At 38.9% G+C, this 16,205-nt stretch overlaps 1 protein-coding gene across 3 annotated transcripts in view; it reads right to left on the reverse strand.

Moving 5' to 3' along the window:
* Positions 1–16,205, reverse strand: part of USP22 (ubiquitin specific peptidase 22) — a 97,048-nt gene that overhangs the window by 38,628 nt on the left and 42,215 nt on the right. For 2 of the 3 annotated variants that reach the window (XM_027743016.2, XM_027743018.2), the window contains exons 3-5: positions 12,717–12,830; positions 12,118–12,162; positions 7,230–7,331 (exon numbers count right to left, since the gene is read on the reverse strand). In XM_027743016.2, the coding sequence (XP_027598817.1) occupies positions 7,230–7,331; positions 12,118–12,162; positions 12,717–12,830 (261 nt within the window). The remainder of the gene's footprint in view (positions 1–7,229; positions 7,332–12,117; positions 12,163–12,716; positions 12,831–16,205) is intronic. The other variant, XM_027743017.2, reaches the window with a different exon arrangement.

Raw genomic sequence — 16,205 nt, forward strand, 5'->3', positions numbered from 1 at the left:
AACGTGATCCAAGCCCTGGATCAAGAACCTCATCTTCTAAGGAATTTCACATTGTGCAAACTCACACAGCGTGTCTTCCTCTGCCTCCAATCCCCAAGAGCCACCTAGAGTTACAAAATTAAAGTATTTTCTATGCAAGTAATAGGAATGGCAAATTTCCAGGATCACAGAAAAATTCAACTGCAATCTGCTTATTTCGTATACAACTAGTTTTAACTTTGTACAGTCTGCAGGGGGTTTAGCTGAGGTAAATATCCCTGGAGATTGGAATTCCAGCTTCACAAACTTTGATGCTTATGTCAATATTTCTTCATCTGCAATATTTTATATTACTGCAGCTACACACAGGCCTATATTTTGGTATCTCTCTTTGGTCTTATTTCTCCACTAACAAATCATGCCAAACAAACTTTACAGTCAAAAATTTTTTTTTTTTTTTTAAGAATTCTAAAATTGTATGAAAACCCACCCCTCCTCAGGCAGTAGAGGTTCTACTCAGCTTGCTATTCTGTTTTAAACTAAACTTATTCCACATAGAGCCATACAAATTAAACCATCAAGCAGACCCTGAACCCGAAAATCTCTTCCAGAACACATTTAATGTATCACTGCAAAAGCAGTTCCAGTGCCAACCTACCACCAATCTCAAGCTTCCAGGTAACTTCTCCTCAAAACTGCTTTGGTATTTTGTTATTTTTTACAGGAACCAAGGCAAAGGATTTATTCTGTACACAGATGCTGAAAAAGAATAACCCCACAATCTCAAAGCATCATATTTGTAAGAGCTGCTAAGAACACTCCAGATCTACAGAAGTTACTCTGGTGGTTTCTCCAACAATCCAGATGGTACTGCAAGAAGATCCACCCTAATATACCATGAAGCCTAACCAGGGCTAGAAGTAGCTGTGATTTCCTTGAATATATAATTTTATTTTCCAAGCTATCCCACTACTAATGCCTGATACCCCCTGGAGAAGAGCTGTTAACTGGTTTATACTTCAACTTGTTTGGGTATTTTAACTTGACAGCAGGACTAAACCCCTGGGGGAAAAGTTCTTTCTTAAGGGAATCTGAATCCTTCTTTCACTAATCTTTACAAGCTGAAATACATGCCCTGCAAGTTTCAGCTTCTGAAAGAATTTACCTTCTTCACACGGGATGCTAAAAGCCTGAAAAGTTTGGTTTTTTGTTTAAGATCAACTTTCTGGCTTACTCTAATTTTAAGCCTTACTACTTTAAGCTAGCTTTGCACACGTGTCAGAACCTTTGTTGAGTGCAGTAACACAGGAGAAGGCAGCTCTTGCAAAATCACCAAAACAAAAAAAAACCATGTTTTCTGCCAAGTTTAGAAACTGAGCAGACTCTGCAACCAGCCTGAGCGCCCAGGAGAGGCTGGGACCACACGGCTGGAATCAAAGGGAAGCAAAAAAAAGCGTGAAGAGAAAACCTGTCCTGTCATCCCCGATGGAAGAAAGTGCCCCAGCTGCAGCAGGTATTAGAGAGCAGTGCAGTGCCAGTTCCTTTGCCTGAAGAGCAGCACCAAGATGGAAGGATGAGAGGGTGAAACATGGTAAATTCTCACTGCTCTCATCAGAAAGGCTTTTTAGAGTTTGGCTCTCAATGATCGTTAAAAAGAGTATGTCCCTGCAAAAGCATGACATGAAATGAAAACATCAACAGGACAACTCATACACTGAGTGACATCAGCTCATGTTCTTTCTGAAAGGGGGCCTAAAATTCAAACAAATATTGAGATAATAAGAGTAGAACCCCCCCTTGTTCCTCAGTGAAGCTGGCCTGGGGTCAGGCATTCTGAGGAAGTGCTGTTAATCAGTAAACTCTTCAGATGGGAAGGTAACCTGACTGACTTTTCTCTAACAAAAGTTTCTACAACAAAAGTTTGCTCACTCCAAGTAGGAAAAAAACGCTGCATGGACTTCACTGATAACTGGGTTGTCCCTAATCTCACTCAGGAGCAATTAAATCACAGATAACTCAATCAAGGGCTGTGGAGACAAACCACACACAGTGACATTACTGCAGCAATGCAAACTGCTTTCTGGCACCAGCCTTGGAAAACCAGGTGACAAACTCTCAGACAGTCAATACACAAAAAAGCAACTGAAACATCCAACCTCGAATTTCTTCTCAAAAAGCCTTTTGCAGAAAAAACCTTTACATGTTATATTGATAAAGAGCTAAGCTTAGAAAGTCCAACAAGACTTTCTGAAAATAAATCTATACAAAACTCCACGAGGAAATCACTGTTTATGTTTCAGATTTCTTAAAATATTCACGCCCCTCTAATTTTTTTTAGAATTCCCTGGGAGCTTTGGGAGGAAAGGGCTTTTTAAATTTATTTTTATGATCAGGTTTATCAATTTTAGACCTAGGAAAAATATTATACAACTCAGCCCAATGGTCAGAGCTCATGACAAGGTAAAACAGGAACAGAAGGATCTCCCTGATAGAAGGGTATCATTTTTTGATTTTACTATTTCAACCTTTTAGGAAACACTTTTCCAACCAGACAACCATTCTAACCATGAAGGTAGGTAGAAAACAGTCACAGAAGAAACATTCACCTGAATAGTCTTAAAGGTGGTTTTCCTTTCCTTCTTCACACAGCAGTTTAAAAGAATTCAAAAATCAGATTTCTATTCAAGGTGCACTTCATGCAGTCATGATTTCAAAGTATTACTGCTTACAACTCAGTAATTTAAATTTAAAGCTACAGCTAAAACTATAGTGCTGTACCAAGCCATTGTTTTTCATTCCACTTTTCCACTTGAGCTACCTTAGGTACCACTCAAGTAGAAAAAGTACACCCAAAAGCTGGTACATTCACAAAAACACCCAAGTACTAATGCAGCCTTCAACACCTCCAAGTTAGAAAAGCACAAATGCTCCTGGTAGCTTGTCTAGAGAACCAGAAATATTTTCCAGGCCACTGTTCCTCTTCCCTTGCCACCTTTACACAGGAGTTCTGCTGCAATATTTATTCCACTCATGCTGCTCTTTGTCCCACCAGGCTGCTCAGCATTATTGCAGCTGCAAAACCCACCTGCTACTCCCAGGCAGTTCTGGCTCTGCCACCTCTCCCCACCCCATCACTCCTCCTGAAGAGGATTTGCTCAGTCTCCTGGAAAGGCTGTCCCTTCTTCTGCCTTTTTGCAACACTGCAAATGGGAATCCCAGGTGGCTCCTGCTAATTACCCACGTGCATTGGGAGCCTAATTCTCCCCATTGTTAATATACCCATCTTTAGCCACAAAGTCACTTCATATGCTAATCAGAGACCAGCTGATCCCAAGCTAATACTTGATGTACTCAGGAGAACGGATCTGCTGGGGGTATTAATGACAGCAGAGCAAGATGAGCTTGGAAAATAGTTCCCAAAAGATATTGTATCACTTCTAGTTCAACCCTATAACAAAGGATTTGCTTGTGCATTTGGGGCTTGGTTGCTTCCCTCCCTTGCTGAGGGCAGCCACTTCACAGGCAGGAGGAGACTGAAGAAATAAGACTTTTCTTTTACACTGTTAGATTGTAGATTAACAATTGTTAAGTTTTATCTAATTTTTCCATACAAAAGCTTTGGCGTTTATGGGATGCTTGAAACATCAGCTTCAATCCAAAATTAAAACAAGCATTTCTATGGATAAAACTCTCTATGAATTGAATAGTCTAGGACAGGATTCAGTCCTGCTGCTGAGAGCAATGTAAAGTAACTTAGGAAATTTCTACTTTCCCCACAATTTGCCATCCCTTCAGCCTAATCTGGTTCACCTGAAAACAGTTGAGGGAGCACATGAAAAAATCAGCATGGTCATGTCTGGGGTAGAACAAGGTCTGAGAATGCCTTGGGCTGGCGTTGCTACCACAGACCATATTTATGGTCAGAGCAGACCCTACATTCTTCTTGAATGCCTTGAAATACAGAAGCTCTATAAAATTTCCAGTCTGTTGGGACATCAGAACATGAAACGTCCCACGTAAAATCCACACTGCAAGGATTTTTCATTGTGTCTTTTTGCCTGTAGGACACCTCCACGTTTCCACTCGGTTAACAGTGTGTTCCAAGTCACTTTGAAGACGCTTACAAGCAACATTGGGAACAGCCCTTCATATCCCAAAAGGTGGAATCAGCACAGTTTCCACAGCCTGCAGCAGTGCCTCGTGTGAGTTCTCATTTCAAGAGCAATTCACTCAATGGTAAAACAGTGATTCAAGGGAAGTTACCTGTGCTATCTTTTTACAAGCTGGAAAAAGCTACTATGAGATGGAAAAGCATCTATGAGATGAAAACACATGGCATTTTAAAAGAGAACCAAGCAAAATTTATGGGTATCTGTTAAGTTTTTCGTTTGGGGTTTCATTTTTTTCGAGGATATGAACAAGAAGTTCCTTCTTCAATGGGTTTCAAATTGTCCCTCAAGTAGAAAAATCAAAAGCTATGAGTTTTGCAGAGTGTTTTTTTCTAAGGAACTACCAGTTCAAGCCTCCATTATAAGATATTCATCTCATGTCTGAGTATTCTTCAGTTTTAATTCATGGTGCTGATGAAAGACAAAAGGATCCTGCAGCTGTATAAAGGTTCCAAGAGCTCAAAAAGCAGCAGACACATCCAGCTGTTTAAGCAGCACTGTGAGACTGCTACAAAACTGGGATAAAAAAAATTCCATCTGTGTACCGAGTAAAACATCCACCTAAATGAGTGTCATGCAAGTAATAGATAGAACAGGCAACCACAACAAAACATATTTTACCACCTAAGCGTGTTCTAGATATGAACATCATCACGTTTAATGTATTTCATTATTAGGGCTCAAAATCATATGCAAGTCCTTCACATGCAAGTTATGTACATCCTTTCAAGGCCATACCCATCCAGGTTTCAGAGTACTGTGCTGCATATTTTAGTTATAACACTGATACACTTTGTCTTACACAAATGCTGAAACAGGTGTTGGCACAAAAACCACTCCGGGGCATCACAGAGCAGTGAAACATCCCACCTCCCAAGTGACATCCGTGGATCTCCGGGGGTAGGACAGAAAGCCACAGACACCCCTGGCCTTCCCCTAAAAACAGCTTTGCAAGGAGCATTTTGCACATAAAAGGCAGCTGGTTATGTTTTAACAGACTCTTGTGTAAACAGAAGTGCTCAACAGATGTGCAGAGATGGTTATCAACATCATCTTCATTTTCAGAACCAATAAAACTGGACACGATGACTGTTCTCTGAGCCATTTACCTACCTCTGAAGATAAACTGGATTCACTAATATCTGCTGTGGGATTGAGAAAAACTGGATGTCAAAAGAATGGAGTATTAGAAAAAGTGAGAAATGAGAATGTCCAGCTAATTGCAGCATTTCAGTCTGCAAATAGGGCTCTTCACTGATAGGAAACTGCAAACAGACAAGTCAATGTGAGGGAAGGGAAGGCAAAAAGACTCTAAATCAGATTTATATTTAGCAGCAGGTTAGATGGAGAGAAAAGGCTCAAGGACAATGGCAGGTCTTTTCTTCCTTCAGCTAAACCCCCAACGCAGTTTTGTGAAAGAAAGCAAGTCGTCTGCTTTTAACTGCAGCCCAAAACTGCATTATGTCTCCTGGGTGCTTTGATTTTTTTTTTTCCCCCCCTCTTTTTAAATCTCAGCACACAGGCAGCTCCAGGGCTCAGTAGGAGAAATTCTTAAAAGCACGCCTGCAGAAGTGAAGAGATCAGTCATTCCCTCGTCCCCCTGTTCCGGGAGCTCCCCCGCCCAGGCAGCCTCGGATGAGATTTCACGCAACCAGACATGTCCCTTTTTAAACAGCCAGAAAAATTTAAAATCCTTTAAGAGCAGGCAGAGCATTCCTTCAGACTGGAAAGAGAAACACAGAAATGTGCTTCGATTCTTCACAAAGGTCACGTTAACCTTCAAAATTCTATCAAACTTCTTCTCCCCCTGCGCAGTTCTATTATCTTTAGTAATTTGTGACATTCTTTACAAAACACATTGGGCTTTCACAAAACACAAGATCCCAATGTGAACATGATGCAAGCAATCTTTGCCTCGTCATTTTTTCCTAGGCTGCTTGAAGTTTCCAAAGTCCAGATGTTTTTCCAGCTGTCTCCCCTGTCCCACTACTGCAAATGCATAGGTTCCTTCTTCAGAATTACTATTTTTGACACATTTTCAACTTACTCTGTGCTTCTCAGTCCATTCTTTCCAAATAAATACACCCATACTTTGGATTCAGTATGACTTACTGTATTAGAAAAATGACATTAGAAAGTTTTAGCAGGTATGTTCAGTGTATTTTGACAAATGCAAATGTGCTGAAAGTGTGATGTATTTTCATAAAACAATACTTAGCTTTACAATTGGGAAAAAAATTTTAAACAGTTTCCTGTTTCCAATGTCTATACTCACATGATCAACCCTGTGCCATTAACAACCTTGTACCATTAACCATTATCTCCAACCTTCACCACGAAAATATTACTGTGAATTTAACAGAAAAATGTCAGTTAATCTTACTTCGAGCTTGTCACGAAGCTAATTTTATTAGCTCCCCCTACTTCTCCAACTTAAAGTAGCAGGGAAAAAACTGGGAAAACTATTAATTTTCCATTGCCTTTACCCAAATACTCTCCAGTAATAAGCAGATACACCCACATTTCAGAGACTTCTTTGCTCCAGAGTACTGAACATCAAACCTTTGAGATGCATTTCAAACCCGCTGTTTGACGCACACTGGAGAACAAATCACTTTTCAGAGTCCATGTGCAATTGAAGAAATCCTGTTTAGAGTTTAGAACACGAAGCAGGAAGACATCTGTGCTGCTTCTGTCTGCTAAAACCAGATTTACCAACAGGCTGCTATGGTTAAGGATACATCACCTACAGGATTTCCCTTCATATCCCTGCACAGGATCTCTGGTGAAGGCTGAGCTAACATCAGTCATTTCTCTTCACAAGCACAGTGTAAAACAAAAAAAGATTAAGTTTTGTAGCTGTTACACAGCTGAATCATCACCAGTACCTGACGTGACAGAAAAGATATCCTTCCACAGCATGAGAAAGGCAGTATAAAATAAACTGATTTTGTTATCCTAAAGCTTACAGAAATCCACTACAATTACATCAGGGTAAAAATATTTATGGAAAAACAGCACAGAATTTTGAGCATACCAGTGACTGAGAATTTGGCTCTGGAGAGGATTTCTGGAACTTACCTATGGTGCAGTTTGTGGTTATTTTTCTCCGCTTGGGGTTGTGTCGTAGCAATTCTAACTCTCGCTTGGTCGGCTCCCATGTCGAATACTTCTCTCCAATGCCTAAGCAGAAGAAAAGAAAGTTTCAGGGAGTTGTTTAGTAAAAGGATTAAAAACTCTGTTCAACAACGTTTAAAGTGCTGTCCATTAGGTTAGATTTGATCTATGTACAACTACAGGAAACTCATTGCTTTCTATCCCTCCTCCCAGAAATATGGTTCAGAAAGGCATCACCCGTTTTTCAACAAGTATGAAGGAAGAAAAAATAAAGAGCATTTCTTTACTTATAAAGAATAGCTAGGTCAATAAACTTTCCATTATCGGATTATAATCCTCCTTCCAGTTAAAAAGAAATTCCAGCACAAGAACAAACTCGTTTTTACTCAAAAATACCTTTCTTTGTGCTCAGAGGAGGTTAAATGACAGAACCACCATATGATTTTAGAAGATACAGATAACCAAGAAATCTCATCACCAAATTTTGACAAGTTATTAAATAAATCTAAGCTGACCCAACTTAATGGACAGATATAGGCTTTATCTTTACAGAACAGCAGAATTTACTAATTCAATACACTAAACAGTTACTACATGTGTTAGGATATATCATTAGAGTATGACCTCTCCTTTTACCATTAATGTAAGATTGCACATTATCAAGTTTTAATTCTTGAGATTTGCTTTACTGACATATGGCATCTCCTAAAAATGCAATTAGTAGCAGGTTTAGACACCACCCTCCCTCCACCAACCAGCCAAAACTCTCCAAATATTAAACTACTCTTTCTCATGAACTGCAGCTAAAAATCTGTCATTATTCTCTTTAAACATCAACACTATTTCCAATACATTGTTTTTGTTCAAAGGAAAGTGCAGTAGAAATGAGTCAGGTAAGCAGCACAGAGAACAGATTTGAAATAAGCAGAGAGTTGTGTTCGGTGTAAACCTGATACAAGAAAAACACAACAGTGAAGACTCACGTGCTGACCAGCCAAGTACTGCTGCAGCATTTTATGTAGCACAGAAATTACCATGCAAGGTCAATTATTCTGAGTCACAAAGGCATCTTGGCATTGAAAATAAAGAATAATAAGATGACAAGCAATCTATTCTAAAACTGAGGATTAAAGTCAATTAAGAGTTATTTTTCACACAGTGCATGGAGCAGAAACAGTGCTGTGCTACAGAAAATAAATTATAAATCATATATATGAAAAGAAGGAGAGTAGAAAAATATAGCTGGAGGCTTACACATTCTGCATAATATACATTAAATTTTAATAGCTCTTTGATCTTCATTTTCAGAAATTGCTATGCTTGTCAGAAGCTACCCTCCCAAAAATGTTCAGTTCATAGTTACTACTGACCCTCCAGCTTCTACTAAGAGAAGGTCTCATTTTTGGATTCTTGAGGACTAGAGAATTCTTATTTACACAAATGCACCCGTCTCTCACTTTATTTGATTCAACAACAGATTATTCAAGGAGCGTAAGGGAGAATACCAGAATCATGCAGTCCCTTTCTTTTATCCAAGGTTCAGCATCAAGCCACACACCCAGGAAAACAGAAAAGGCAGGGAATGACTGAGAGACTGATGAGATGACAGAGCTGCAAAGCTTTGAACACACTGTAGGTTTGCAGAGGCAACGCGTGGGAGACCCTTTGGAGACGCACATATGGACAGTTCACACAGGACACAACACTGGCTTCCAACTGGTTTGGTATTTGATGCCTCCAGCAACCAGATTTAAAATGCTCCCTTAGGAATTTATGGAAATAACTTTCAACACCTTGTTAGTACCAGCAGTTGCACTGGGCAGCTGTAAACTCTTGTGTTTGGGTTCTCCATAGTTAAAACACGGCCAAACACAATCAGGATCACGTGATGTTGCAATGAACTCTCATGATAAAATTTAAAAAAAACCCCCTTGGATATATATATAAATCCTGGTTTAAATCAAATATAACAAAATTCATACCTGGAAACACATGTGCGCTCAACTTTAGCCATGCAATAGGTCCACATATGTCAGCAGGACTATTCATATATATTTTTATATATATATATATAATTATAGAGCTTAAATGGTTATAGAGGATGGGGACCAAAGCATTTCACAAGAGCAACCCTAAGTAAGGTTAAACATGACATACTGGATCACTCTGAAAGGTTCTGGGAGAATCAAGTATTGTTCAGTTAAAAAGAAATGAAAGCAAACAGAAAACCATGTACAGTTAATGGCACAGAGCAAAACCAGAGAGAAAACATTCTTGCAGAAGCCTTTCATTAGAAAAAAGCACAAGTTAAGTCAGATACAAAAATTAAAAAGTGTTTTCTTCCAGCTGTATAATTTGAAAGTAATACTGAGGTTTTACTACTCTTGAAAATTTGGGAAAAAAGACAGAACCATTTATTAGGAATGGTTTGATGTTTAAAAATTAAAAACAACCAAAACACAAAAAAACCGAAAAAGGTTTAATAAAAGGTTTAATAACACTCACAAGCATGCCAAAAACTCCAATATAAACTACCTTAAACAAAGATTTGCAAACCATGCACAGGTCACCATTTACAATTAAAGAAAAACAGCGTTAGAGAAGTGAAAATTAGTACTTTTTAGAATGATGCTATAAAATAGCCAAAGATTAAAGTAAGCATGTGAATTCTCCATCTAAGGAATTATTTTATTAGGTGAAATACTCAAATTGGCATTTCTCAGAGACTTCATCAGGGACATAGGGATGAGTAAAGGAAAAGGCAATAAAGGCTCTGGTTTATAGAAGTTACAATTTTGCAAGTAATCATTGTTTACTTTGTTAAACTTCAGCAAATTCCTCTTTTCCCCTCCCAAAAATTCAAACATTAACTAGAACGAAGGGCTCTGTGTATTCTCACCTCCCTCATTATTAGAGAATATTCAATACCAGAGGAAAAATAATGGTCAAGTTGCAACTTGTTCAGAGTTACATCGTGTAACCCTGAACTACAGGCGGACACGTGAACTCATCACACTGGGAGTTAATACTACAAGAGTATGAAATGAATCTCGTGATTATTTGGGGGTTTTCTTAAAAGTTTTTTTTCTCCAGGCATCATGTTGTTATGTGAGCATCTACTGAAGTATAAACTAGCACCCTTCAAGCACTGTGGATAGAAATTTGAAAATATACTGCATTTGCTCTTCAGTTTTTAAGCCAATCTCAGTTTTTGCAGACTGGATTCACTTCTGAAGTTCTTCGTTGGCAACATGCTCTGAGGTAAATTAACTGTGGTAGAAATATAAACCCAAGACACTGAGTTTGGGGTTTGTACTCATCTTGACATTCAATCTGGAGAAAGAAGGGTTTCCATCCCTCTTTATATCTTTCAGATAACATGAGGGAGGGAGGGGATGGGTAGAAGCAATGGAGAAAGATGGAAAAAACCAAGACATAATTCTCCATTAGCTCTCTCATGTGTCTCCCCTTCTCATTCCTTACATAAATTTGTGAGGAAACACACATGATTTCACAGTGAAAAGCCACAAAACAGAAGAACCTGTGCTATGACTTTAAAAAAAAAATATCTATACTGCATACTCTGGGAATTTAAAGTGGTGTTGTCTATTCCTTCACTTTATGTCTTCATTGGTCACCAGAGATTTGTTCTGCAGGGCCAGAAGATGCCATGTGCATATTTATACATATTTATACATATTTTTATACATACAAACATACACATATGTTGTATATATGTGAATATGCCATTCATGAGTCAGTTAACCTGTACAGAGGAGGTTTCCTGCCTGGCAGTTCCTCCTGGTGACTCTTCAACCTCCTCTGCACAACTCTGTGGTCCAAGATGACCAGATGAACAATCTTGTAGCTCTAATTACCCTGGAATTTAAGCTACAGGCTGATGGCCACTGCAGGACAAACTGCCTGCATCTCAGTCCAGAAGACACAAACATTAATTGCTAAGGACAAAATAACTAAAAAATTAAGTCTTTAAATTTGCATATTTAAAAGTAAGGAACTGGTGGGGCTTCCTCTTCTATAGAATCCTGAAGATGTGTTATGTTGTTGCAGTTACAACAGTTTGAAGGGTTGGAAGGAGTTTCCAGAAGCGATGCTGAGCCTAAATGAAAGGTTTAGAAACATGTTTCCATTTTGTCTTGCTCTGAAAACTACTGCTTTGTGCTAAAGCATTTTAAGGTGTATTTGTTCTAGGACTCAGTGGCAGCCTCACTATTCTCCTTTCCTCTGGCTCAGTTCCCTCAAAAGAGGGAGGTGCAGCAGGAAGCAAGGTAAGGCAGCTATCTTTCGACAGGCCATCAGGAAAGCTCTCCTTAATACGATGTTGGCTGCTATTTTTAAAATTGGAAATGAGGTTAAGAATGGTTTGAAGTCATATCAGCCCTGACTAAGGCTGTCACATTGAAACAGGATGCCATGGATTCCGTAGGAGACATCACCAGACAGAAGTCATCTGTCTTCAAATACAGACTTTCCCACTTTAAGAAAACATCCCCCCAGAGGCCACTGGAAATGGAAGATGACAAGCTTTTAGAACTGATGCTTACAAACTACTCAGTTTAGCATAAATGATACCCCCTTTCCAAACAAACAAACAAACAAACAAACAAACAAAAAAGGAGAAAAGGTTTGTTTTGTAGTAGTTCTACCAAGGAAAGGGCACATGAAATCAAGTCTGCTGCAATTATTCAATCACTGGAACACATCCAAACAAAAGGAAAATGATTTGCACGATAAAACTGGCATTTTTAACTGTGATTCATGTCTAAAATGGCAGGATAATCAGCAAAGGGACGCTTGTTAGTGAGGTGCGTCGCCAGCCCACGCCTCTTACCTGTCATTGTACACTGGTAGTGAGAAACCACTGTTGGGGTGAAGGCTAAAAAAGAAAAAATTAGGGAAAGCAAACTGAATAAAACAAATGTGTGTACATATATTTGTGTGTAAATACTTCTACATAGACACTGTGCGTGTACCATGAAAGCACAGGTGTGTAAGTAAAGCTGGCAAGTTCTATTAAAAAAAAAATTAAAAAAAAAAAAAAAAATCACACACAAGGGTGGCATTTCATGTGAGGGGAACAGATTTATTGCCTGTATCACGTAAATAAGCCTAAAGGAGCAGACTGTTACATTTGCTACCTAATACAGATCTGACTCTTGATTTTATGCAAGTTTTGCAGGATTAATGTTAGAATTTTATTTTTTTTTTTGCAATTAAAAATAAAGGTATTTTTGCTACAATTAGGTGTGGTGCACATGTTAAACCCACAGTCTGACTCCTGGAAAGTAACATCTAACATCTCTCTCCCAAGGCCTGCACTACTATCTCTAAAGAGCTCTTTCTTCCCCTTACTGTTTTTTGCCACTGACAAATGGGAGGGACAGGTATGATTAAAAACAGAAACAAGAAATTCAGGCAGGAAAACCAAACCTTGTAATTTCCAAGCTTTTCGTTGTTCTTCTTTGGCAATTTGTTCCATGTCTTTGTCGTATATGTAATCTTGACACATAAAGCAGTATATACCCCCATACAAAAGGTCTATGGCTGCAAAACAGAAGGGAAGTCGGGGAGGAGGGAAAAAGATGTGAGTTCATAAACCAGAAGGCATTTTAAAGCAGGCTTCCAAGTCAGGCATTCTTTCTTCTAAGCAGTCCACAAAAAGAGAAAAATCTGTACCTTAGAATCTGGAAAGGGGGGGTGGAGAAAAAAAAAAGGAGAGAAAACCCCAGACATTTTTCCAGTTTTGTTACGAGTTATTCAATTGCTTCTGGCACAGCAAGAAAACTGTGCAGGACAACAAAGCATCATCTGCCTTCAAGTTGTTTGTAATTCACAATTTACCTTTCAAACACATAAGTAACCAAGAGCCATCACGACAGTGACTGAACCACAACATGCAGAACTAGTAATGGAAGATTTGATATGCAAGTTTGAGCTGTCTTATCCTAAAACTTCAGTAATTTCTCTTTAAAGCCATTAGAATAACTAGAAAGCAACTATTCAAAATCCAAATGAAGGCTCAAACACAAGACAGTACTGAAAACTCAAAGACACTTGTCCAGGGGAATGGTTTTCCAGAATAGTTCATTCCACAGGTTACTTCTCTCTAATTTCTCATTTCACTCACCCTTTTAGAATGGACAAATGAACAATGACCAATGTTAAAAATACTTTTCTTACACCACCCTAAACAAAAGAAAGTTAAGAAACAAAATAAATCACCTAACTGAGAAATGTCATTTTGCTCCAACACACATCATGGAAGAAATAAGTGCAAAAACCAATCACAGCAAAATGCTGATTTTCACTACAGAGTTATGGAAAAAAGCCACAATTAAAAAAACAAAAACCAACAAACAACCGGTGGGCACTAACAAATCCTTAGCCAGCTACTACAATACAATCTGCACCAGCAAACAGCTGAGAAACACATCACCATTCTCCCCCAAGTGCACAGCCTCCATTTACTTTTGTTCCACATTCCTCTTATTCCTAGATAAACAGCATTATTAAAATAATCTCACTACAGTGGAAATTTGTTTTAAACACAGGAAACCATTCCCACATTAGGTGGCCTGTAAGAAACAGCACTGAATTGCTCTGAAGTGCTAAATAAGCCAAAGCACATTCCAAGCAGCAGGAATTCTGCCGTGGAGCTCAGCAGGCAAACACAGGTGAAGTCCCTGTGCTGCCCTGCTAGTGGGACAGTGCTCGTGGTGAGGTTTGGTAAAGTTCCTTTGTAACCCCATCTCCTCCATCCTTCACAGCCTCCACCCCCTCACAACTTGCTACCCCTCTCTCCTTTACTCCTGTGCAACCTTTTTTTTTCCCCCTCCTTCTCCTCTTTCAAAATCACTTTTTTAATGATTATGTCAAATCGCTTGCTAATTCTCATATTATGCAATAAGTAACAATGATTTTAAACAGGTTTTTCACCTTGCTTATGTGTTTCATTCTTTTGTTTTGCCTGTTTGGACCACACTCAGTTTAGGGAAGAGCATAAAACTGTTTGCAATATCTCATGTAAAGTCACAAAACCAGGATTTTCATTATCTTGTGTAATGTTCCAACACCACAATTTTCACCTTGATACCCAGAGGACTTAATATTAACTCCTTTAGCAGAATATCCCAAAAGGAGACAACACTGAGCTGTGGTGGAGATCAGTAAAAAAACACTACACAACTGAGGGGGTGATATATCACAAGCTACAGAGTATTACAGTTCTACAACATTTACTCCATTATCTATTGCATTACCAGTTCTGCACAGTTTTCTACAAAAAACTTGCTGAAACTCCAAAGTACTGGTCTTAAAACACAAAATCAAATATTATTCTCCATGCATTTTTTTAAAAGAGCCTACAAACAGCTCCCCCCCCTCCAAATAATAGAACAGGGCTGGCAGAATAGTAAATAAATACGCTGTGAGCACTAATAGTTTCAATCAGAACACACAGGCACGGCTGTGCTCCGAGGATTCCTTTTCCTTTTCTTTCTGGATTTACATGCATGAGCAATGAAGTAGAGATGTCAAGACCAAAACCAGCAAGAGACCTCCTTCCACAAACCATTTGTTCAGAGCAGGAGGAATTTCTGGTGCAAAGAACCACAAGGTTTAACAGAAACACCGGCGCAGTCAAAGCCGTAATTGTCCCGCGCCTGATTAAGGGCTCTTGAGGAAATATCCTCTCTCCAGCACACTTATGGGAACAATACAGTTGTATATATGCCAACACTTGGAATGTCTTTTTAATGACTGCAGTGGGGTTTGGACAAATTACCTCAAGCACCAGTGACAAGGCAGCCACACAGGCCTGGTCACAGCACGAAGGAAGGGCGGGAGTTTCTCACGAAAGCCAGAAAGTGGCTGCTCAGGAAAAGAGTCCACTAGGAAAGCTTGCAAGTTAATTGTGTCAGACTAGTATAATTTGATTTCTTTTCCCTTGAAATACACTTCAACTTTCTTATTCTGGTCATCTTGAGGTGAAGAAGAATGGAGGAGGCAGTGAAGGGACTGTCTTACTGACAGAAAGTCTTCCAAGAACAATTCCTTTGCACTAAGTTACACCACACCAAAAGGACAAAAATCCACACAAAACTTCTCCCCTCAAAGGATTGGGGGATCTCACTGTTAGCAACAGGCTAAAACTTTTTTTTTTATTTAAACTACATTGCCATGAAGTTCTATCCCAAACTGAATCACCTGGTCAGAAAATTCTGTAAAAAACACTATGACAGTGAAGTGTGAGAATGCACATTTGTGCTCGTATTTGGGATCACAAAACTAACAAAAAACGCCTCAAATTCATAAAAAGTTTGGGAAATACCAACCTAAAAACTATGCCCAGATGTTTCAGATTAATCACTGCAAACTCTGCCATGATACCCCACATTCCTACAATGAACATCTCTTTCAGGAGGCTCCTCCAAAAAGGCTGCTACTCCTACTTTCCAGTATCTTCTTTTCCTAACACCCTTCTCAGGAAGGTACAGGGGGATGAAATCACTCAACTTCAGTTTAAGCTTAATACACATACAGAATTGATTACCCTGGAAAAATAAAATATGCATTCAGTAGAAATATACTATTTTCTCTCGTAGGGAAGAACCAAAGTAAATTTAAAAGAATCACAGTGTCATTTTATGAAATTTGATCAATCTAGATTCCTGTTTCAGGAATTCAAAATACCTATTTGGGGATCACAGGCAAAGCAATTTAAGAATGAAAAGACATCTTGGAATGTAACGTGTTTCTTTGCTTTTATATCTTCTATGCTGACAACAGGCTGTCCTTCCTTTAAAGTCCAATCTCCTCCTACCTCTTCACATACAAAATTCTAAGCAACTGCAACACAAGAGAGGAATGAAAATATGTTCCACTTTTCATTTAAAATCAAAGCTATCAGCCTGGAGAAAC

Source organism: Pipra filicauda, unplaced genomic scaffold, assembly GCF_003945595.2.
Source record: "Pipra filicauda isolate LSUMZ 115617 unplaced genomic scaffold, ASM394559v2 scaffold226_size1812527_pilon, whole genome shotgun sequence".
Classification (NCBI taxonomy): domain Eukaryota; kingdom Metazoa; phylum Chordata; class Aves; order Passeriformes; family Pipridae; genus Pipra; species Pipra filicauda.